We start from the raw sequence: 26,371 nt of genomic DNA, 5'->3' as shown, positions 1-26,371 counted from the left end.
TTATTCGTTTTCAGAAAGAATAATTTAAAAATGGTATTAATGTCACTGAAGAACATTAGAGAAAAATTTAAAGGGATATACAAACATCTTCATTAATCCGCTGAATTCCGTATGTGTCTATCAAAGCTATCCACGTGCAAAGACACACAAAACATGTAACACTCAGACTTCTTCGTGAAGATAAATATAATGATGCATCAGGTCATTCACCATACTTTAAAGATGGAAAACAGAACACTAATAGTCTTCAAAAAATTGTCATTGCCCACAGAAAGACATTCATATGAGATCTTTTACATTCTAAAGAAGGAATCAAAATTAAACTTAAAAAGAGCACTTTGAACAAATGTTAAAACATCACTGATATCTTTGCCGTCGTTACCAATCACAAAAGAATGTTGAGCACTGTAGACAACGGCTTAAGATTCGAACATAGTGAAAATCTGCACTAAAAACTTCAAGATGTTTGTTTAATTAATTTTTGGTTGAGTTTAAGGTCCCTCTTCAGCACCAAAACTATATCAGACATGGTTGTATATGATCCGAATACATGAATTGCAACAGAAAATTGTTTAAGAGTGATACTATATTTATATATATAGTTATTAACTGTAATTCATTCCCATCCATTTTATTCCCGGTGAGTAAGTTTTATTATTATTATTGCATTATTACTATTATAATGTGATTACCATCCTTTCGTAAGGAAGCGTTTTCTTATACTTAGGACCAGGTATGTTTTACTTGCAACCACTTGCTCCTATACATTTTCCTTAACATATCAGAAAGAGTTCCGCCTCAACTTTCTAAACTTACAAAGCGCTATTAAAGATTTGGAACACATTCACAGCAATATTATTACGTAAAATCAATGTTTTCTTCGCTATTTTTTGTAACAGCTTTGGCTTATCTATTTTACTTAATATAGTGCAGACTAACTTAAGCTAAACCAAAATTTCTTCCTATTTTATCACGACATTGAATACAATGTATAGATTTTCTACTTTAGAAAGGACATTGTAAACAATACCTAATTTCCGACTTTGTCGGCAACACATAAAGGATTGAAAATACAGTTTCAAAACTAATACTGTTACTCTGTAACTCCTAATGACAAAATTGTTCATCACATGAGACTAACGCTATGATATTCTTCCTTTGCAGGAAATGTGAAGATTTGGCAAAGACAGCATCTGTGCCCTTCGAAATATTCATCATCGAAGACACACTGATCCCCACTGTCTTCAACTCTTACATGGAACAAAGGGCGATCATTTCGCTGTAAGTCAGAGAAATCAGCAATGGAGAATTACGAGATGATTAGAACTGTTTCCCTCGAGAATGTCCTACATCGTTGTTGTGTATTTGAATGGTATGCCTAATTTCGTGATGAACACGAAGAAATGTCTGACGACCTCAGAAGTGGATGTTCATCAACCAGTCATCAAAGGATAATGTGGAACGTGTTGCAGCCAGACTGTCGCATGACTGTCGTAGAAGATGTGCTGCACATCAACCGCGAAACGATCCGGAATCTCTTGAAAGATCTTGAGAAAAAGGAAGATCTGTGCAAGATCTGCATCTCATTCTTCAACTAAAGAGCAAAAAGCTCAGAGATTCGAGCGTTGGGAGTCGAATATAACAATTGGAACAATACCATGGTATTGTCGATGACTAATGTTTAAAAGGACACAGACGCTCTCTTTACCAAATCTTTATATATCTGCAATGGATCATTAATCTCACACGATAAACAATTTTCTGTCATTAGCAGTTACCGCATACCAGCATCGGCCCAGAAACTTTATCAAATCTTGTACAGTCCGCAGCACAAATCTTGTACAGTCCGCAGCAAAAAACCTGCAACATGAGCATGTAAGTTTATTGTGAAACGACGAAGTCTTTTGCTCCAAAATAAGTGTGCAGGGGAGGACGCCGAGGTTTCTCCTGGCGTGATTGGTGCCACTTAGACGTTATGTTGATTCCCTGTTCTGTTAGGCGTAGTTTCACAATAAAATTGCATGCTCATGTTGCAGGTTTGTTGCTGCGGACTGTACATTAAAGAAAAATTAAGGTAATGAGATGCATACCTTGAAAGGCAATCTAACGCTTCTAGAAAGCAGTCCTCGGAAGTTATGTCTTTACCCTGAAAAAAATGAATAAAAATATTTTATATTTCGTGCAAAATCAATATAATTATTAGAAAATGAACAGAAGGAAAACGGTTAACATTTCCTATATCTACATTCGTCTATCTTTTTATTCTTTTAAAATAGTGGGTGTTTATAAGATACACATATAAGTAAAGTTATATACTACAACAAATAATATTTTCTATATTATTATTATCTTATCGTCTATATGTCTAATTTGAAACATACTGAGGAGAACAGTGCTAGCCCGGGTCTTCAATACAAGTTACAAACTTGTAAACAAATAAAAAATGATCTAGAAACAGAAGCTTACCTGAAAAAGTAAAGGATTCTAAACAGTGTGTACTATGGGACCACATATGTTATAAAACAACAACACTGTCAATCGTTTTCAAAGATTTTGCACAATTCAGACTTATTCCTCTAAACAACACTCAACGATAAACAGTGTAAAATCAATTATATTTATTTTTTACTCCCCGGAAATATGAATTGTCTAAGTTAATATTTCAAAGAAAAACAGACTGATTATACTTGACGTGGTGAATGTGAATGTTGTATAGATTCAACAGTGAAAGGGTTATTTTTGTACACTACTAAAATTATGAAATACTGAGTTGAGATAATACTGATATCCTCATCTTTAAGTTCGAAAGTAAATATTTTTTTTCGATCCTATTCAAACCAGCAAACATCACTAATGGCTACTGTTTGACTCTGCCTCGCCGAACAAATGACGTGATACTACTTTTTGGTGGCCCATAAAATGCATTTCTTTTTCTTTCTCCAGAATATTCCTCTCCTTCAGGAATACAGTCTCGATTAAGAAAAACACGGTACACAAATAACAGGAAAGGAATATTTGTAAATTAAACTACGAAAAATTAAAAAAAAGAAAAGAAAAGAAAAGAAACATACTCCTCTCTTCAGCAACAGTTCTATTTAATTACTGTGTGATTCAAATCCGGAATATAATTAACTCTTGTCAAGATAGCACCCCGCCTATAGTCAAATACAATAATTCTATAATGTGAATAAACTTTCTAAATCAAAAACAAACTCGCTTAAAAATCTCTTCTGATTTTCATTACTTAAAAACAAAACGCAAAATGAATATAGCTTTTAAAATATTTATTTACTAATCGGAGTTTTATAACTGTCAATTTCGACGAATCCAAAATTAGGTTTTTCTACATAAAAATATACTCTGACTCACCCTATAAACCAATTTGCCACAAATGGACCAATTCAATAACGTTTAAAATAATGAATCCAACAAAAAAATTCTGACTTCCGATTTTTCCAACGACAAATTGAGATTTACGAAGTTTAGAAAATTATAAATTTCTTTTTCTTTTATTCTCCTTACCTTTTCAAACACGGCAACTATCAAGGATTTAGATTTCTGGGCTTTTGGCATCTATGGCCATTTAGCCTGTCATGTTGGAGGGATGACGTCCCTCGGCGAGCACACTATCCAGGGAAAGGGAGGGAAGAAAGAATTGGGACAGGGAGGAAGTGGCCTGAGACCTATAACTTAGATATCATCCCGTCATTTGCCTGGTCTGCCTGAGGAAAACCCAGGAAAACCTCATTCAGGATGGCTGGCCTGAAAAACGTTTTACATTTTTTCGACCGAGTGCCCTCCCGAGTTACTATCAAGTTTAGACGTACGTTTAGACCAATATGTTCACAATTATAAAAAAGTCCCATACTACATGGTGTTTTCCTTGCACATGTACGTCCAATGTGTACTACTATTAAACAATTCATTTATCACACTTTCAACAGGTCTTTACGCATTAATATTTATACACTACGATATGTGTAAATTCATACATTATTTTTCTCTACATTAAAGGTGACCAACCTCAAAAGTAAGCCATAACTCGCGGTTGAAGCAGATCCCCCAAGAAAGAGACCTACCATCAATCACGACATTTAGATGTACGAGACATTTCGAAAATAAATTTCATATACATGTTCCACAGGGGAGCTACATTACAAAGTGGAAAAATACATTGCCATAGCAAAAGACAATCTTTCCTAGTCACGACAGGAGGAGCGAGAGCACAGGAGCAATGGCGCATGCGCAGAGTGCCGAAGAGTAGAAATAAGCAGCAGAGCGACTTGCCCGAGCTCAGTTGAGTGCAAAGTAATATGGTAGAAAGACTTGTGCTGGAAACGTGGCCACAAATAGAAGTACGTTTTGTCGTGCGCTATGAACGGGCACGTCGGACTACTGTTTCAGATATTTATCGCCGCCTACAGAGCGTTATGTACCGTCAAATGGTTGGACGCTGGTGTGTAGTGTTCAATAAAGAAAGGAAGAGTGTAAAAGATGAAGACCAATCTGAGTGGCCCTTCACTTCCATGATTGCAACGAACGTCATTGCTGAAATATGATTTTTTGGATTGCGTAGGCATAACTTCCTTTATTCCAAATGTTAATTTTTTCTTTCTTTTGCAGTCCCTTTAAGTTGTGCGCCTCTAGTCATCTTGCGTTGTTTGCTTAGTCAGAAGTTTGACGCTGGCATAAATGACTGCTGAGCTCAGTCAGAACCTGAAACAGCCTGTTGTGACGATCACAGTCAAATACGAGTTGCATAACCTGAAAAATCTACAGTTACGTTACAAAATCCAAATCGCTGATCTTCGGCAACAAAGCTTTAGCGCGAAGGAAATGATACTAAGAACATACAAATTGCGCCGCATATGTCTGGAAATGTGTAATGTAGTCCGACGACTTCCCTTTTTCATCTTATTTTCAAAAATAGACAGTGTTTATGTATGGCAGACGCCCAAAGAAGCTTACGCTCAGAATTGTTCATCCTTACAGTGAAATATGGAAGCGACTCAGTGATGCTGTGGGCCACAATTTCCTGATATTCTGTGAATCCTGTAATTACGCTCACAGGACGCACTATTACCAGTGATCATGTAGATATTTTATTTGATCAAGTGCATTCTATGGTCTAGATGTTTTCGGCCAATAGTAATTTTCCAAGATGACAAGTAGCCAATTCATACTACTGAGCTCTGGAGGCATGGTTTCATGAACATCAAAATGAACTACACCACCTCCCCTGGCCCACCCAACTCTGAAACCTTAACAATATTTAACATCTTTGGTCAGTTCTGTAGTTTAGACTCCGAAGCAGATATCCTCCTCCATCCTCTGACGGAATTGAGGAGGAATGGTATAGCTCATCTATAACTTATATGCCTCCACTCCACGACGAGTTTAGAGCTGTTGTACAGGCTAACGGGATCTCATTCCATATAATCAGGTAAGTTCCATTTTCAATAGGAAGTTCGCGATACTTCTATTTAATTTTGCACAACTGCAAAGTCAACATTCTTGCAGATACTTGCTTGAGAGGATTGATTTATTTTGTTTCCGTCCCCACGTCATTCATTACAGAAATACAACAAATACTTTTACCAGGGAGCCAGAAATATGTTTTAATAAGACTAGTCCTACAAAAACAAACGAACAAATATAAATATTTGTATCTGTATGTTCATACAAAGAAAATTGCTTAAATGAAGCTTTATAAAATCATTTGAAGCTTTTGTTTCATCATAAGATGAGATGCTTTAATTGCAACTTTCGTATCTTTCACATTTTCCTACGAAGTAGGATACACGCCCCGCAAATAATCTACGCAACAACGTAACAAGATACTCAAGGGCTGTGTTACCTTATCCATATATAATTTAAATTAACTAACAACATAAATAGAGTATACTCACACTGGATTCCAGTAAACCAATCATGCCATAGACTACATCAGAAGCACTGAATCTATATTTAAAGCCATATTGTAACAGAAAGGAAGCGTATATTACATTCGAAAGTCCATATTTTTCAGCATGAGTTTCCATTGCATCTCGAAACTCCTGGCGTAAAACCAAGTCCATAGAAGAAAACTTCTGTCGACATTGTGTTAATGGAAACCTATAAAAATATATGATATAGTAATCAAATTTTGGTATAAATAAAAGGAATAAGTGCAAACACGTAGCGCATACTGCAGACTAGTAGCATATTCGTAATTTATTTTCCTTCAAATCAAAGAGAACGACGATAAAACATAATTGTACCTTATAATGATCACTATGTTGATTATAGATGGGGATTCAATACTGTGAACTAACAATATGTAAATTGAAACAATAATAATAATAATAATAATAATAATAATAATAATAATAATAATAATAATAATAATAATAATAATAATAATAATAATAATAAAATCAGGTTCCTTAAAAGTTTTTTTTTTTTTTAATTTTTTCACATAACTGATTCTATTGAGATTGTAGTACGGTAAAAACAGAACAGTTCTGTCAGTTTTCTATCAAATCAGCAGATAACAAATAAATATATATATATATATATATATATATATATATATATATATATATATATATATATATAATAAACTTAACTACAGGAAAACAACATTATATCACATCGACTACAAAAGAGAAGTGCGATAAAAATGAAAAATTGGGTAACAAAATGAAATGCACCTGTGCTCATGATTTACAACCAATGTGAACTACTTCTATAACAGAAAATAATATAGCATTCTCCTTTAATCTCTCATCTAGTAAATGATATGTCTTCCCGAAAGCCCGACGTTGTCAATTTCGGTGTCTGCTAGTTCTCAACAACATTACCCAACATACTACTGGAGACTTGATGTAACAACAAAGAGACCATGTGCGCTTGGTACCTTACTGTATCTGGAAGAAAAGTGCCTCAATGGTCTTCAGTCATATCGCACTTTTAGATGTCTATTTTCCTCTCCAGGACCTAAATCAGCACGAAAAAGACGATTCTCTGTTCTATCATTTTCCTGTTGATTCAATCTCTAATCATGAATTGAGGAACGATACATATTGGCCATCACTGGCGAAGAAATATTCTGCTATGCCCTATTGTTTTTTATTGAAATGACGACAAAAAAGTGAGTCTAGTTTAGAAATTAAAAAAAAAATGAATTTGCATAGCACTACGCTACAGTATGAATTAGGAAATAAACATTTGAGAAAAAAAATTATTTTTGCCATAGAATTGAAGGTTCACTTAATACACTGCGTAATTTTAGTTCATCATTTCTCCACATTATACGCTCAGAATTAAAAAATCATACGGGCACAAAGACCATCCATAAAATTATTGTAATTTTTTCTACATATAACTATTATACGTCATATCACTTTTTTCTGCTTGGCTTGTCATTATATACCTATTCATGATATACAGAATATTGTTTGTTCTTTCATAACTACCTAAAGTAGTAAAATACACAATAATGAGTAAAATAAATATATTACCAGAAAACAGTCAACACACAATAACACACTGAAAAGAATACTCTACAAGTTATTTCGTTAAAACATTTCATCAGGTAAGGAAAATAATACATAAAGAAAAAAAATAGAAATGATGTTTCTCTCAGCACTTCTCAGCGCCCAAGGCTATATAAGACGTGAACTTACAACTTAAAGTCGAATCAGAATTACCGGAATCCGTTCAATGCTTTCCCACTTGGAATCGAATTCAGAATTCGCATAATCAAGCAACGCGCCAGCCATTAAATTATCTGGAAGGACGAAAGGTATAGAAAATAAGGCACATTTTAAGTATCAATGTGCGTGTGTGTACGATGTTTGAATGCATGGTTACTAGATAGTATCACCAGACTGAAAGCGGAACAGAGTTTAGTGAAAGAAAGTAGATAGAACTTTGGAGACGGGTGGGTACGTCGGTACGAGCGAAAGAGAGCAAAAGAAAGCAGGATATCTACCGGAATTACCTGAGTAAAATCTGAGACTTAACAAAATTCGTAGCTTCATCGAACTACATTATATATTTGTTTCGTGTAAAAACATAAAATAAATAATTACTGTAATTATCATGATGTTATACACACAAAAAAAGTTCTACGAATCTTCACATGCAATACTAATGACTGAATATTTGCAATAAACTCACAATCAGTACAAACATTGCGCTATCGAATTCAGTTTGTACATTTTAAAGCATAAATTCTCAGCTTGCATGGAGTATGGCAGAATTACAGTGGGAAACCAACACACATACATACAGGGCTCTATTTGCTGTTCGGAACGAAATCTTCTACAGCAACTGTAGTCTTTGTCAAACGAAAGTTCTGTACTACTTCAGGCGATAAACAAGGCCTTTTACAAATTTTTCTACCTTTCTTTCTTAATTTCACAAAGTGAAAAATATGTCTTTTTACACTACTAACACTCGCCCAACGGAGATCGGGTCATTTTTCACTCATAAATATTTTAACTTAACTTTTATCCTATTTCTTCTTCCTTTCTCCGGTCATCGGCCTAGGTATGTTTCTTTTAACCTCCGTACCATGCAGTAACATCTCTATTACTATCAACCACAAATAAACAATTCTTTGAGTCCTGAATGACCCGGTCTTCGCTGTTTACGTGAAGGATATTTTATTTGTCTTGTCTGCTTCACACCGTCCGATTTGTTGCCATTGTTCTCATTCCGAATGATCATTTCTATTCTTTCCTCAATCCCTCAACATGCTACAACATGTCAACAGTGTTGGCAGGTGGCACAAAAGTTCCCACAAAACGAGAATTTCATATCAGTGGTGGGAATGCGAGTATTTCCTTCCAAATATGTAGGATACGAGATAATTTTCTTCAAAAATATGTACCAATGGGAAACACATGGTACAACTTATATATATCTATATATATATATATATATATATATATATATATATATATATATATATATATACAGGGTGTTCATAAAGTTCGTTGCCATCCCGTGTATCACCGAAATGACTGCGAATATGAGAAAACGCAAAAATAAGTCCATCATTTTTTAAAGGGGCCTGAATTTTGAGCTATAAAAGGTCCATTTCAGACACCCCCTATAGGGGTACGTGGGGTCAACTTAAAAATTTTAAATGGCAAAGGGGGTCGAGTAATATATCGTTGGGAAGGTCTTGACAAGAGAAATCTTTTCCTGATAGTTTGAAGTCCCTATGTTGACCCCATCCAAAATGGTGGGGGTTCACATTTCGTGTCCATAAATATGTTGCCACCCCGTGAATCTTCGAAACGACTAAGAATATGATAAAACGCAAAAACACGTATATCAATATTTTAAGGAGCTTGAATTTTGAGTTATAAAAGGTCCACCCCAGACACCCCCAGATAGAAGTCCACCCCAGGCACCCCCATCGTATATTCCAGTTAGTGCACGACTGTACAGCTAGAATAATCCATACAAACTAATACGACTAGTACTGATGGTAACATTCTCGATGCTACACAATCGATGCTGAATGAGGCGAACTAAACCCTCGCTGCTGTGAATGGGACCTTCAATGCGAAATAAACAATCAATCAAACGAGGTAACTTACACATGTGTATATTGTAAACTCAATTCTTAAATGTAAGAGATTAGAGATAAATTTCATTCAGCATAAATACATTAATTCACAAATTATTTAAGTTCCTTTATTGACATAATTACAATATTTCTAGATCGTGTTTGACGCCCAGAGCACATTATAGGTATTAAGATAATCTATCTCTGCTAAATGAAGTTTAAAGTAGGGGAATAGCATACAGATAGTAAGGTTTAGGAAATACTTTTCAATAATAAGACAGACACATGTTTCTGAAACCAAGCTGAGAAGGGAAACTTGTTCACAACTTTCAAACTACCGACTACTGAAAGTGACAATGTCTACGGAAGGTATTCGGAAATAATTTTCTTTGCAGTGGAAAGATGCGTGATACTTATTATATTGATTACAAATATACTTGAATTGAAAAAGCATAAATACCTACCCTATGTCACAGAGAAGCTCTCGTAACCTTCCTTCTCCTTTTAAAGTCCATAATTTTAATTTGCATGCTGGATATATTGAATGACGGATACTGTTTTCAACCGTCCAATGGCGGTATAAAGCTAGATGTAAGCTTGGTTAAAGTAAAGGAAACATCAAGAACTAAATGTAACTGAACGCAAACATGTTAAAGACATCATCTTCATTTTATAGTCCTAACAGTAACAAGTTAACTTAGTGATTTGCAGAAAACTATGAAATGATATAATTTATTTACTCCCATGAAAGTAGCAGTTACGAATTTTGTTTAAAATATTTCTGATTAACCTACAGGCATTATTTATATAATGAACCTATGTTCTACTAAAAAACAAACAAACAAAAAATCGAATAGGATACTTGAATACACAATCAGAAAATATAAAAGGCTCCGAATAATCGGACAGCTAATAACTTGCCTTTATTTCTGCTCCCAAATTACATTCCTGGTCAAGGACCAATCTCTATTAAGTTAATCTATGAAGAAGCAAACTCATCTTTCTTTGAAAATGAAATCTTTCAGGTTAAACCCACGTTATATATACCCTTTAGGCTGCTAAAGGAGATGGATGGTTAAGGTAAATTAATGATGGAAGAATTGGTGGAATAAGAAGAATATAAGAGGCAACGGACGACCCCAAGAAAGCCCATGAACACAACTGTCCAGCACAAATTAACTGGGCAGGAGATCGAACCAAGGACCTCATGCACCAGAGGTAAGTGCTCTACCACTGAGCCACCGTGTCCCCTTGAAGTAAATTCATTTGACAGAAAAAAAAACAGAAAACTGACGTAACTACATGTCTTCTTCTCACTACGTTTTCATTTCTTAATCGGCTTATCTCAATAAATAAATAAATAAATAAATAGATAAATAAATAAAAATAAAATTCATTTCCTAAGCAAAATTCCCAATTTTTCCTGATTTCCTGGTACCATTTTTCCTGACATTTCCTTGAGTTCCAGATTTGTAAGAACCTTGGCCATGAGATTACGCGTCACACCAATTAGAAAAATCTGGATTAATTAATACTCAAGTAATTTAAAATATGCTACCTAAAGAATTGATAAACAATCATGTAGAGAAGTACATTCAAATATTCCTTCCAACAGTTAAGTAAAAACAACAACCCACATTACTCTTGTCAATTTACGTTTTAGCTACAAGATGTTCGAAAATAATGCCAGTCACTACTTCTTTTATCTTCTTTCTATGCCAATTTCTAGCAACACTTTAAGGATACTCTTTTTCAAAAGTAATTTTCAGTCCACTTGCACTGTGAGTTGGATCTCTTTCTGCCTGATGGCTTAATCGAGACGCATGACTTTGTAGATTTCCACTCTCCAACACATAATTTTGAGTTTCGGTTTTCTGCATGATCATTTGTTCCGTAACACCAACAATAGCCCACCTGAAAAAAACAGATTATTATTATTACAAAATTATAATTTTTAACGTTTCACATTATACACCAGTACAAATTACTTATGGCTTCTACTAAATATTGTACAGGATGAGTCAAAAGTTCGAAGACATCGAAATGGAGATGTCAGTCAACTTGAGTTTATCATTTAATCTACTTATGTAATCAGGCTTTACGTAGTTGCTATTTAAGTTATAAGCACTGACATTCATCAGAATTTGCACTGTTGTTCGAGTCTGAAAAAAAATATGTATATATTGGTCAAACACTAGTTTACATACATGCACTATTACAAGGATGTTTTCGATGTATTGTCTGTCATGTAAAACAAAGCTGCAGCAGATGACAGCACGCAACTTGATCCAATGAAGTTGCACGTGTCGTTGAATCTCAGACGAAATGTCAGAGGCGTGCAAAATGCGTTGTTGAAAGTATCTTCCCGGATTTTTACACCGTATCATAGTGTGGTGAGATTGTATTCTGTTGGAAGTACCAGGGAAAGCTCTCATCTTCATTTAGCAGAAAAGAAATCAATGTCACCTGTAGCATTTCCAAATATATCGCTCATCGTTGATGAAAAGTTGTCCAGTAAGACAGGTGTCACATATCCACACCACAATCTGAAGCAATCACTTGACGGCGACCTCCAGTGAATATTACGGACAATCTAATACCTATGGTTTTGACAGTCTTCTTCACTGAGCATATTATCCTTAGGAAATAAGTGATTCCTTTCATTGTTAAATTCAGTTATTAAACATTAACTGAAGTTTACTTACCAAAAACACCGAGAACCAATTTCTATCGTGAACGTTTCGGTTAAGATTATTGCCACCCTCGATACAGATTTTTTCAGAAAACTAACGTTGTTAGACAAACTACATACTGTTGCTTAACATTTCTTGTACACAAAAACTTATGCGCTTCCAGTAGTAATTCTCCTTGCACCTCTACATCTTGTATTTCCGTGCGTTAACCTACATCCTGTAACTTTGGTGACTAGTAATTAACGGAACATCAATTTGAAGCCTCACTTGCTTCACCTGTGTTTCTTTTCCCTTTACCAGAACATACTTGGCAGAAAAAACTGACAAAATTTAAAACTGTCTTGAGAACCTTGACATCTTCTGATCTATAAAGTTTGAAATCTGTCCCCTTGAAATCTTAGGGCTCATCATTATCTTCAATCCGAAGAAAACTAATGCTTAATGTTTTAACAAAATATCTCTTGTACCTCTATAGCTTTTCTATCTTGCAGAGCTAACAGACTAAAATCTATGAAAACTGATTTGAAGTCTTACTTGTTATATAAAAGTTATTATTTTCACTTCAATGGTAACATATTTGATTTAAGAAAAACTGACTTGAAATCCATGATATATTCTGACTGTAAAGTTTTCTACCTATGTCTTTAAAGTCTTGAGCCTAACTATTTCCTTGTTCTCGGGGAACGACTGTTTGAAATTCTATTCTTGGAGTCGGTGTTGCGAGTAATGCAACTAGCATACAAACGAAATGAACGCCAGGTGTTGGTCATAACGCACTTGAAGGAGGCCGTTAATAACATTTTACATGTGTTTACCGTTATTTAAATTCATTATTCTCTACCAATTACTGATGTATGTCTGACCACTAATTGCGCAGACAGACTGCATGAACTTGGCGTTGGATTTTCTGAGAATGAATAAAGAACATTGTTGATGTTCCCTCATCAGGAGCTATTTCAGCCCTACCACTACTAGTAGGCTTGACTACAACACTTCCCTTTTCACGGAATTTGGCAATTAAGGATGTTAGCGTACTATGTGAAATTGGGGTCGTATTTGCATGGCTGTTATAGAAGTTAGCAGTCATAACGTGACAGCTCCGTTCCCCAGACATTACGGTCTCGTCTCTTGTCAGTGCTATCGTTGTTTACACATAAGAAAGCAAAGTTCTAGTGAATGCCCGTGCTAATAATTCTCAAATGACAAGACATGTAAAACCGGATTACATAAATGGATTCAGGGGAGATTTCAAGTATTATTTGATCCCAGAAATGAACCCCTTTTCATTTGAAGAAAATGGCCTTGATCCAATATAGCTGGTTTCAAGATAGCGCCCATGAATCAGAAGTATGTCAAACATGGGACCCTTAACTCTATATACAGCGAACTCGGAATGGCCGATGGCCGACAGTTCCGTTTCGGAGACAGAACTGTGTCCTGGGGATTTTGACTTAATTTGTACTTTCAAGCTTCAGTGAATATTAGTGGTCAATCTTGATGCACTCCAGACAATGTATGTACTACAAACGCATTTGCAATCCATTCTTTAATTTCGAGAGCATTAAGCATGGTTTCTTTGAAAGGAATTTAAAATTAAAAATAATCTTATCCATTTTAAGCAATTACATTCAAGCAAGGGATCCCTTTAAGGAGCTTCAAAACAGATACACCCACATTTCATGAAAATCAGGTAATTTAAAAGCAAGTTATTGTTAAACACGATTTTCTTAAAAAATGAATGAATGCACCCGCTTGCCTCTGACTGCTAACTCAATCCCAAATATCTTATAGCTTAAAAAAAAAAAAAAAAAAGCATCAAAATCGAACAATATTCACGAAAATTTTGTTACACAGTGAAACCTCAATTAACAGTGTCTCGGCATTGTATTATTACGAGATAAAACCTCCCTTTTACAGACGCAGTCTCTCCTTGCACCTTTCAACACTTCAGTAACTTATTCATAAAATAGTTGTTCAATGCTTGAAGAGTTTTGACAGAACGAACTTAAAAGAATGAAGATATGGAGCGGGAAGGATAACTGTGATTGTTACTACATGTAAAAGTAAATCCTTTTATCCACACTTCTTCTGTTTCTCGCAAAATATCATCTTTCTTTGACTTACGGTTCCCGAAATATGGCTCCTTAAATCACCCGAAATTCGAACTTTTTTGGTCAATATCTGGGGAACGTGGCCACGGGTTACTATTTGGTACCAAATGTTCAACATCCTTTTAGGCACTGATCAACAGCAATATGATCTCTCTATGACTTCCGGTTCCCGAGATATGGCTCCTTAAATCTCCCAAAATCGGAACAACTTTTTGGCCAATATCTCGGGAACGGTAAGTCACAGAGAGATGATTTGGTGTTAATCAATACCTAAGAGGATGGTAAACATTTTGGTACAGATATTAATTGGTGGTCACTGGCCAACTGACCGCTGGCCAAACCAGTGAGCAGTTGGACAGTGACCACCAGTTAATTTTGGCCACCAATATCATCTCTCTATAACTTACGGTTCCCGAGATATAGCTCCTTAAATCTCTCGAAATCTGAAGTGTTTTGGCTCATATCTCGGGAACGGTAAGAGTGATACGAAAAATTCTATCACTGTCTCAGATAGTTTTTGATGCTCTATCGAATGGAGGGCTCAAAATTGAAAAAGTCGCAAAAACAGAGACAAAAAGATTAACAAAGAGAAAATTTTCATTCTTTTCCGACAAAGCAGCATTTTTTCCATTTTTAGCTGTGAATAATTTAAATCTATGTAACCTCCCTGTAATGGCCATCTCTCGCTTACAGCAAAGTAATCATATCCCATCGGTGTCTGTTATTCAGAGATTTCACTGTATTATATGTGAAACCCTTCTATTCTTATATCATTGTCATACTTCAATTTGAAGTAACAGGGATGAACGCAAACTTCTCTCTTGAGGTTGATTTTACACTTCTTTTTTCTTTATTCCTCATAGATTTCACATTCTACAATTCCTTTATAATTATTCATTTGCAGTATGATGTCCTTTCCCTATAGGGCATAATTGCGGAACGTTGAACTAAAGATTTTCTACTGCTCGTTAAAATTTAAAAACGAAAGCTTTCGTAATGTACACTCATGTCCAAAATGATTCTCGCATACCTATAACTGTCTTCTTGTAAGAATACAATTTGATAATGATTTTACAGAGTACTTTTAATATTGATACTGTGTGTATAATCGGGAAATGTATATTGTGATAAATTTCATAGGAAAAGAATCATAAATGCGAAAATTCGAATGAGTAAAACCAGGGAAGATTGATTTAAATCAGTCTGATTTAAATCACTTGATATTTTAATAAAAATCGTTGATTTAAATCAAATTCCGAAATAATTTGAAGTGAAAATAAGTAAAGTCCCGTTTCTGTTCTGTTATTTCGATTATGAAGATGATAATCATAATACAATGAAACTCAAATGTACAGTATGTACAACATAGTAGGAAAACAAGTGTCATGCAGATGATGATTAGGGAAAATCCCGTTTTGAACGGGTAACAGGGCAATCCTGTTTTCTTCTCTTCGTAACATAAGGTTTATATTGTAAATCGTTAACTATTCCAACGGGGAAATCACCATCGACATTTAAGACGAAGATTCTTTTGTGTGCGCGTCTATATATTTGTTCCCAGATAATAGGGCGTATTTGGAAGTGTCCTATCCCCTCTCCGAAAATTTATAACTTTAGGCAAAATTTATGTATTTCGTGCCGTAAGCTAGTTACAATTTTCTTAAAAATATGCCCCTGCCAAATATCAGTAACTTTTGTGGAAAAAAGTGTCACTTTGATAAGCGTTGCTGTATTTTTTCCTTAACGCTTAACCTTTTAAATTATTCACCTATTTTTAGGTGATAGGATAAATCTTCATTATTCGATTAAAAAAAAAGTACCAATAAAGCTTTTTACTTCGTTTTTTCAGGACTGAAGGCATTGTAGAACACTTTACATATGCTTTCACGCCTCTCTGCGTCGAGACATAGGATGTGATGACGTCATTTTTTTTTTGTGCCTATTTTTATTATTTTTGGTGGGCCTACATTTTGCATTCAGAAGACTGAAATTCTGCACACTCGTTCAGTAAACCCTTAGTATTTTTCAGATGATTTCAGATCTCTGCGTAAAAACAGGGGGGTCCAGAGGGGCAAAAATGTAAAAAAAAAAAAAAATGAATATTTTTAACAAAAATTAGCTTTCTTCGCGATTTTCCTAAGATGGAGACATATGAATGGTACCATCTGAAAGGCGGTTCTATTCTGAAGAGAATGATGTACGAAAAATGATCTAGGGATATTATTTTTCGCGGGCTTACTTTTCAATCTAGAAGTTTGAAATTTGGACACTCATTTACTGCATTAGTATTTTTCATATTTGTTTCAGATCTCTGCTTTAAACAGAGGCGGTACAGAGGGGGAAAAAGTAAAAAGGGGATATTTCTTAACAGAAAATCCCTTTTTTCGTGATTTTCCAGCCCCAGATAGCCTACACGATGGAGACATTTGAATGGTACCGTTTTGAAACTCTGTTTTATTCTGAAGAGAATAATGTACAAATTATGATTCTAGGATAAATAGGGATTCTGTGGAAATTTTTATATTACATCCGGGTCATCTGGGATATTGTGGGGATGTTCTTAGCTTATTGTTAAATATTTTCCCGCCCTTACTATTCAAGATAGAAGCTTGAAATTTTGTACACACATTTAGTACAGTCTTATTATTTCCCAGTTGATTTTGAGATCTGTGAGTTAACACAGAAGAGTCCAGAGGGATCAAAATTTGAAAAAAATCCCGACTTCTCTCAAAATTTTCCGCTTCAGGGACATGATAGGAAAAATGTGAATGTTACTGTTTTAAAGACTGTTCTATTCTGAAGAGAATGAGGTATGAACAATGATCCTAGGATAAATGGGGATGATGCTTGACTGAAAGTCTATAATTTACCTTCCCCCCCCCCCCCCCCCCAAAAAAAGCCATAATTTAAAATTGTTAAGAAACATTGTTTGGGATTGATATAGGTTAACGATTGGGGATTAATTCAAAATTCAACCCCAATACTTTTACATAAATGGCATAATTGCCATTTAATACTAATTCGTAATGCTTTTTCTTCAGTTCGCGACTTGCATTATACGAGGAGAAAGATTTGATTTAAATCAAAAAAATCGATTTAAATAAAAAAAAAATAATCAAAAATGATTTTTAAAAAATCATGATTTTTTCCACCCTGAGTAAAACAAATGTTGCTAAATGGACAACAAAGTTTTAGTTTGATTTTATTGTTCTTATTTACTGCTCTTTTGACATAAAATTTCCCACATACATGTCTTTGCCGTTTATACACATACTAACATTGTAAGAAATACCCGGCGAATTCATTATCAAATTATATTCCTACAACATATTTACAGACATACGACAATAATTTTGGACATGAGTGTACCTTCATAATATTGCAAAACACTGGATTTGCAAGGGTGTAGCCTCGGACTTGTGGTAGAGATGCATGCTCCAACACTGAGCTATCGCATTCATATCCTGCTTACTTATTTTAAATGGGCTAACTAGCTTTAAGAGAACAGTTTACCAGAAAGTGTCTAGCTACTTAAAGTCCGAAACGTAACCAACAAAGAAAGCCGATGACGTCAGTAGCGCTTAAGTAGAACACTCCCTAGAAAAGCGGGAGGCATGCATTTCTCAGTATTTTTCAACATTGCTCTGCACAAAATAAAAGAGAAATCATTTCTAAAATAATTTTAAATTGTATTATTTGAGTAAAATGAATGAAAATAACAAAATGTACAATAGAACACATACCATAATAAATCGATACTATCTTTGGATAATTTCCATGCTAGCTCGAACATCAAAGCAGCCGTCTATAAAAGAAAATGACCAATGCAATTAAATGAACGTGTACAGTAAGTAAATGAAGTAAATGACTACTAAGCACAGTAAGCATCAAACTAAAACACAAAGGGCTTAAAATGAAGGGAAAAAAAAAATTATCACCTGTCACAATCCAATAATACAAAAAAAAAAAAAATGGTCACTTTGGATAAACCAAAAGTACAAACCGCAGCAAAAAATCTGCAACATGAGCATGTAAGTTTATTATGAAACTACCCATAACAGCGCAGGGAATCAAGATAATGTCTAAATGGCACGAATCACGTCAGAGAAATCTCGGCGTCCTCCGCTGCACACTTATTTTGGAGCAAAAGACTTCGTCGTTTCACAATAAACTTACATGCTCATGTTGCAGGTTTTTTTTGTTGCGGACTGTACAAAGAAATAGAAGCTACCATGCCCGATCAAAAATAATACATCAATGATTTGATACCCAATATCAAGAAACCAAAATTTAAAAAGACGCTCAATTATACAATATTAGTAGTGTTTAACTATTTTTTTTAAAAAAAAAGTCCAAAGATGAGACAAATACTATCAACATTCTTATTGAGATGAACAAAAATTATATGAAAGTAAATCCTCATGCGCAATCTTCGAAAAGAAAAGCATAAAAATTGATGTTGTACAATAACCACACTTCCTATTAAGATGAAACTGATGCTGAATTATACACTAATCAAGCTTTCGTTATGACATTAAAAAGCCAATACACAATATTGATAGTGACTTAGCCCAAAATTAGGAATACAGGGTTCCTGCAAATTTTTGTGAAGTTTTCTTTTTCTGACCTTCCCTGATTTTCCCTCACAAAATGTTTAATTTTTCCACTGTTTCGTAATCCTATTAGTTTTGTTAGATACCTTAACTAAAGGTAGGGCACTAACGTCCTAGTGCTTACAACTAGTGTTCAAATAAACTATTTTTCCAATTGATAGATAGAATGTCTATCTATTATAAACAGTAAGTAAGCAGAAATTGTCAAACGTTAAAACATCTGAAAGACAAATTCTGAGAACAATTTTGAGGAACTTCTCACCTCTTTCTCAGCGCATCTAAAGAACTTGTGTAAATGTTTCAAATTAATTTTAAACAAAAATGTCAATGAATATTACATCATCAGTAGTTTAAGTAATTCGCAGTTTAAGGCTGTTAACTGAACGTTAGTTCAAAGTCATCAGTTGCGTGTTTATTACTTGTGATCTTACGTAGAAGTACATATTATGGAATTCTCACTACTCATAAATTAAGAAGAGAAAGAAATCTTACCATCGAACTATAAACATATCCCATTACTTTTACTCTACAGGATGGACAAGCAAAGAATTTCATACATTATGTCTTTTATGTAACAACAAGCTTTCTTTAGATGCACTGAAGAAGAGGTAATGGGTGCCTTGAAATCGTTCGTAGATAAAGTCAAATAAAAAATAAATAAAAATGATCTAAATAACAATAATAATAGAAACTTACTGATCGCCCATAGTAACTAAATTGAGTATAATCGAAAAGAATTCTGTGTCTATTTTCCATCCAAATTCTCCGTTCTCTTCTCTTCATTATGGCCTCTTCCCCTAATCGCAACCGTTTCTCCTGTGGTGTTTCTTCATTTTCCTCCATGTCATCATCCTCATCTTCTGCTTCATCTTCATCACCAGACTGAAACAACACAAACACCCTACAATTAAAGTGTTCAGGAAAAAAAAAAGGGAAAATAAATTACAGTTCTTATAACAATTAACTTCACTGCGTATGTACACCGCATGTATAACAATTAACGTCACTGTACACCACACATGTGACAAGATTGATTCAAATAGACATTTTGTTAAACAAATTATTTCTTTGCTGATTCTCAGCATGTTTGATAATGCAGTGCTATATGTGTGACTATATGCATAACTCAAATGTCGTACTGATCACATTTGAAGGGTAAAGGGAAAAAAGAAGGAAGTCACAAAACTACATTTTCGAGAAAACGGCTTTTTAATATTGAAAAGCGCGTATAAAATGAATAGGGTTGAATTACACAAACGATCACTTAATAAAGTTAAAGTTTATTGTCCATTCCTTATTTTACGCAGTGAAACAGTACCAAGAGTCACCAACAGATAGACCAAAGCATTCGTTAAAGTACACACATGGACACCCCTTGTTTTTTCCCCCTTACCCTTCATTTGTCAAACCAAGCATATATAAAGTAGAGATGCGTATCTTACCTCATCCTCTCTAAATATATCTTCGAAATTTGGAATGTCTTCATCGTCGGCCGCCTTTGCTAAAAGGCGCACCTAAAATACATAAAGCAATAAATATGCAATTACATACATGTTGTATTTTTGAGCAATGCGGTAAAATGATATTTCATGTTACTTTCACACGACATAGGACATTTGATAACTACACTTTTCCTCATGAGATGACACAAGTGTGTAAGATCTGCTAGCTATTATAGTCATAATGTCTCAGTCGCGCAATGTTTCAGTACATGGCACAGTAATAGGCTTCATTGTGAAAAATTTGCGAGATTACAAATTGTGTAACAGCTACTCAAAAGACATATCAGCGAAACTTGGTGTTCGTAAAATTCTCCAAAGTAACCGCACAGGGTGACAGCTGCTCATAAGCATCTGGAGTACAATATTGTCGCTGATTCAATTTATAAAACATACGTATCTGGGCAACATAACATCCACATATCATTCGTTCGTTACGTATCTACTTATCAACGAAAAGTATACTAGATGCGCCTACTAAGCCAAAAGTATGAACATTCTTTCTTCGATGAAATGGCGAACATCGTAGATTCCAACGCATTTTCACGAATTTTGTTATAAACTGGATGAAATGGAGTTGAGTGAATTGTATTTTCAATATGATGGTACCACGTGTCATCCATAAAATAAGTCACAAAAACTGATCCACAATTTCCCTGAGAATTTGATAATTTTCTGGAACTTGCAGTTACCAAGATTATCAGATTTAACATTAGTACAACAGGATAAGAATATATCATTCCTTCCAACGAATTTTAGACAATTCACTCCAAAAGGATGTGGGCAAACTGGACTAGCCGCCCTATATGTTTGTTTTTTGCGTTGAACATATATTGTAAGGATCCCCACATCACAACACAAGCACATGCTCATAACAACATGTGCTGATATTTACAAACAAGCAGACGATATACTAAAGAGGAAGACACGAAGGAAACCGACCACATGAAGGAAACCGAAAGAAGACGAGCCACCCGAAGAGGACATATAAAGGAGGGAAGTTGACCGCTGATCGTAAACTTATCCTAATAACCATGGACACTGCTATGAAGTGAAGGGGTTTTCCTTTAATAATACCGTACCTCAATAAGGCTGCTATGGGCTGAGATCTCCTAGATCCGTATCCTTGAATAACCCTTGTGCTAAGAAGTGAAAGGGTTCTCAGCAGAAGACGACATAATCTTCAACCTGGGTCATAATAGAGACTCTGTTATAAGAACTTTTGTAGACACAAAAAGTATCATTTTATAATAAAATAGGTGAAGGGCTAAATCTCAATCCATTATTTGACTACCTACTACAAAACATTTCGATATTAATGAAACATGATGTAAAGCCTTTTGATAATCAAATAACAACTCTTTTTTTTTTTTTTTTTTTTTTTTTTTTTGAAATTCCGCATTGAAGACGGGATAGAATTCAATGAAAGATTTTTCTGAGCAGCTCGGCACATGTACGAACTTTGACATGTGGTTTCATATGTATATACACAGCCGCGCTAGCATGGGTAATCGGTAAGAAGTCTACCTGCCAACTGAGAAGTACAAATTCGATCCTCGGTATTAATATATAACATTTACTTTTTCGAATTCAATACATGCAAGCACGACGAAATACTTTCGAAAGTGGGTTTGGAACTCCAGTGAACCCGAATTTGTGTCAATGAGTATATCGAACAAGATGCTCGATTTGATGCTCAAAAGCTTTCATTAATACTATATGTTAATACTATATGTTACCAAGCAAACATGGAATATTACAGCTATATTGATACGAATAGCATTTTATAGTTTTCACTCTTATCTTGGTCATCTCTCTCTCGATTGCTCATTTTTTCTCAACAAAACCAATGATGTCAAACTTGAAGGATTTTATTGTATTTTAAATTAGGCTATACAACGTTAAAACTATTTGATGTGCATTAGACAGAAAATATATCTAGTACAGATATATGATTCGATATGTAAATACGTATTTCATTCTAAAACTTACAATCAATGATTCTTACTTTTTCCTTTAGAACTGTTCTGGATTCGTCTGCGAGTAGACGCCTAATTAACATGTGAAAACAAGTATTTTATTGTTTTGAAAAAAAAAAATGTTTTCGCACAAGGTAACGAAAGAAATAAACACACTTACGTGTGTATTAAGATTCTGTTCTACATATAATTTCATGAAGGAACTCACATTGAGTAACTCGAGTATAATGAAAGAGAAAGCGTTACACTATCTACCTGTCCGCTACTATAAACGTTACAAACGTCTGTTGGCCTGTGGCTATCAGCTACAAAAAATATCACATCCTCAGAAGGCTGAAGAATTTCCACTATATCCACGGTCCCTCCACAATTGATTAGGATCACATACTTCACCTGTAATTAATGCCCAGAAGAAAACAATATAATTAGCCATCATAAAATCTGCCATTCTAAGTTTATCGTATGCCTAGCACAGTAGTAGAAATTATTTTAATTATAGAACTTCTCTCTTTATTGTTATAGCCATACAAGATTTTTCAAGTCGATATGAAGGAAATGGAAACTGATAATGATGTACAAATATGTTAGCCTTCAAATTCAAAACTTCTAACTGTCGTATAAAAAGACACAAAATGTGTCCCTGGTTTATGCTCTCATATAAATGTCTGACTTCAATTTTGAAACCTGTGAAGTTTTAATTTTTAATTGTAAATGATAATTCTATAAAATGTACGTAACGAAATATGGTTATTTTACTTTCAATACAGCTAATCCTGATCACTCTTTAGACCAAAAGATTCTTAGCGTTGAACATTACTCTAGCTTCAGCAGCTCTACAAAAGAGAAGCTACAAAATATTCGTTAATACTGACTGGAGAGACTCATCACATTCAAGATTTGTCATTTATTTCCTATAAAAAGATCTACTTTTATTTCATTCTTGAAAATTGTTCAATATTTTTATTCTAAATAGTCAGAAACTAAATCTTTCTCTATTTTTTCGTATTATAATGGAAAAAGAATAATGGGACAAATTGTTATTTTCTGTAATTTCAAATGAATTTTTTAAAAGCCTTTTTCCGGACCTTTGCATCTCCACAAGGAAATCTCCCCAAAGAATCAGGATATTTCAATAATGTTGCTTTCCAAGTCTGCTAGCTATCAATTCTCATATTCAATAAGCACTATATTTTCCGCATTCCCAAAGAAAAAGAAGGAAATACAACTGAAACCAAATACACATCTTTGGAAGACTAGTAACATACCTGGTACTTTAGTTAACCTATTTGAATGTTAAAATGAAAATGAATGAGTGGTTGTTGATTTGTAGTTTAGCATCCTGTTCTGTACCAAAGCTATATGAGACGTTTACTTTAACGCGGAATCGGAACCACATAAACTCCCACTGGGAATCGAACCCGCGTCTCCCGTGCTGAAAGGGTATACGCTAACCACACAGTGGTCCACGCCCCGCAAATGAGTTTCAAATTATCAGCCGTAATGACAATATTGAGCCTCGTTTCGAACCCTTCCTAACGCGATGAAGTTAATTAAACCAATCCTTCCACATGTAACATTTTGCAGCAAAGAAGCATATGGGCCAATCCCGCTAGATGCTGTCCTCTAGACAGTGCCATAAAAAAGTGACAGGCGATACGTTTGGACAGCAGAATATGACTGTCCTACACCACCTTAAGTGAATTCAAGACCGATCATGTGCTCTTCTTTGAATTTGTTGAAGTCGTACAAGTATCAGTAACTAAGGAATGTGATCCCCAAATCCTACTCCATCTCTATGCTCCCAAAATCCTGGGATTATAAGAATCATAACCTAGCATTCTCGTTCTCGACATTATTTGCATCTCATTATTGATTAATTGGAATTTAAAATTCCTTTCCAGTGTTAAGACTGTACGCATAGTAGGGAATACTGCCAGCGTGAGATCCGAATCATTCTTAAGATTTTTGTCTGAAACAAGTATCCTCTCCTTCGGACTACGTACACAGAAAGCAATGCCTTTCAGCCACGAATGGGCAAAATTATTACAATAAGTTATAATAGACTACAACTATAGAAAATGTAGTAAATCTGCCGAAAAAGGAAATCATCCTTATACTGACATGTGCAATCCAAAGCAAGCCTGCAGATCGGAAGGACAGTATATTCACTGTGTATCAGTGCATGTAACTACATATTTGGAGGAAGGCTTTTTTTGACAACTGTCGTTCTGATATTGTACAGAAGGAACACATTCTATTACACAAGTATTTACCAATTTTGACATAATTATTCAATAGTTTCGACTTTTATCCACCAATAATTTCTGCTATGACCATTTTTCACAACAGTTGAGGTTCTGAAAAAATACTTTCTTACATGTTGAAATTACGGATTTTTTTCTAACTTCATCAAATCTTAACTACCAGTAATACATATGCATAAACTAACAACTGTATTAGATGTTTTGAAATGAGCAGAAAACGAGAAATTATATAACTACACGGTTGTTTCCAGCAATAACTTTCTGTGAGAAACAAGGATTTAGGTTTTAAATTTCTGGGCTTTTGGTATCTCTGACCATATGGCTCGTCACGTATGAGGGATGACGTCCCTCGGCGAGCGCACTATCCGGGGAAAGGGAAGGAAGTGGCCTGGGACCTTTAAGTAGAGATGCAAAAAAGCCGGCTTTTTTGGAAAAAAACCGAGAATTTTGGAAATTTTGGCTTTTTTCATTTTCATGATTTTTCTATCCAAATAGCTTTCTTATAGTATATTCTATAGTTAGATAAGATTTCCACGACCTGAATGCCATATTTAGCTCTGTAATTCACCATCAAGATGGATGGAGCACATATTTTATGAATTAAAGCTAACATGAAGAATGTAGTATTTGAGGGCAATTTTACAGGTTATTTAACTTTATTTTAACTTTTAAGTTATCGACATTTTTTTCCTTCTCTAGATCATTTTAGTTTGTCATCCGTGTTTCATTTCTAAGAGCTTAGTACTCCAGCTTCTAGCACGAAAGTTAAACTTTCGTTTTTCTATATATCCGTCAAAGCATACGTTTTTCAATATGTCCGTCAAACCGTATTTGCACATTTCTGTTATACTGTAGTTGTGCAATGATTTAGCAATAATTTTCCAGATACAACCTTGAATACCAATTTATACAAATAATCAATAGCGGATTTAGAAAAGTACTTTGGGAGGGGTTTCTCTGATTGTTTCATTTTCTAAAAAGTCCTAATTATATTTGGGAGGTGCTTGAAGTTTATGAGTACAAGCATAACTAATATTTCGTTTCGTTTATATGTTTAGCAATAATCTTCCGGATACAACCTTGATCATTTTATACTGAGAATCAGTGGCGAATTTAAAAAAGTGTTTTGGGAGGGGTTTTCTTACTACTAATGTTTAGTTTTTCTAAACATTCGTAATTTTTATTTGACGGGAGCTTAAAGTTTATGAGTAAAGGCATAACTAATAGATATTTCGTTCGTTTTAGACATTCCACAATTTTGGAGAACAGGCTTCAGTCCGAAAGACCGATCCTTTAACCTTCGCAAAACCGTCACTGCTGGTAATTAGTAATAATAACGATTTAAAAACAATAAGAAAGGAAGTCGGCCAACTCCTACACTCCTAGTCGGCCAGTACACGCACTATTTCTACATTCTCAGATGGAATGAAGGAAGGCTTTGTCAGAATGGTCGAATGCTGGGTTGAATCCCGGACTTCCCGATAGAAGCGCAAAAGCCAACCAGTCAGTCACGTTTGTTGTACAGTTGTATTTAGCTTAACTTAAATATATTCCGTAGTCTTTTTTTTTTTTTTCCGTAATGATATGTTGAATCCCTCTTGTTAAAAATTCAGAAAACTTGAGGACTGGGTAAACCGTGATGGTGGT

The 26,371-nt window shown here is 34.7% G+C and overlaps 1 protein-coding gene across 1 annotated transcript in view; it reads right to left on the bottom strand.

Moving 5' to 3' along the window:
• Nucleotides 1–26,371, bottom strand: part of Cdc45 (cell division cycle protein 45) — a 62,756-nt gene that overhangs the window by 22,075 nt on the left and 14,310 nt on the right. Inside the window, exons 3-10 of the mRNA XM_081768619.1 lie at nt 22,716–22,853; nt 20,425–20,496; nt 19,679–19,864; nt 18,113–18,174; nt 11,312–11,479; nt 10,030–10,161; nt 5,910–6,114; nt 2,091–2,146 (exon numbers count right to left, since the gene is read on the bottom strand). Of these exons, the coding sequence (XP_081624745.1) occupies nt 2,091–2,146; nt 5,910–6,114; nt 10,030–10,161; nt 11,312–11,479; nt 18,113–18,174; nt 19,679–19,864; nt 20,425–20,496; nt 22,716–22,853 (1,019 nt within the window). The remainder of the gene's footprint in view (nt 1–2,090; nt 2,147–5,909; nt 6,115–10,029; nt 10,162–11,311; nt 11,480–18,112; nt 18,175–19,678; nt 19,865–20,424; nt 20,497–22,715; nt 22,854–26,371) is intronic.

This window comes from Thermobia domestica, chromosome 8, assembly GCF_964235325.1.
Source record: "Thermobia domestica chromosome 8, izTheDome1.hap1.1, whole genome shotgun sequence".
Classification (NCBI taxonomy): domain Eukaryota; kingdom Metazoa; phylum Arthropoda; class Insecta; order Zygentoma; family Lepismatidae; genus Thermobia; species Thermobia domestica.
The sequence above is the reverse complement of the archived record's forward strand: the minus strand, read 5'-3'. Positions and strand labels throughout refer to the sequence as shown.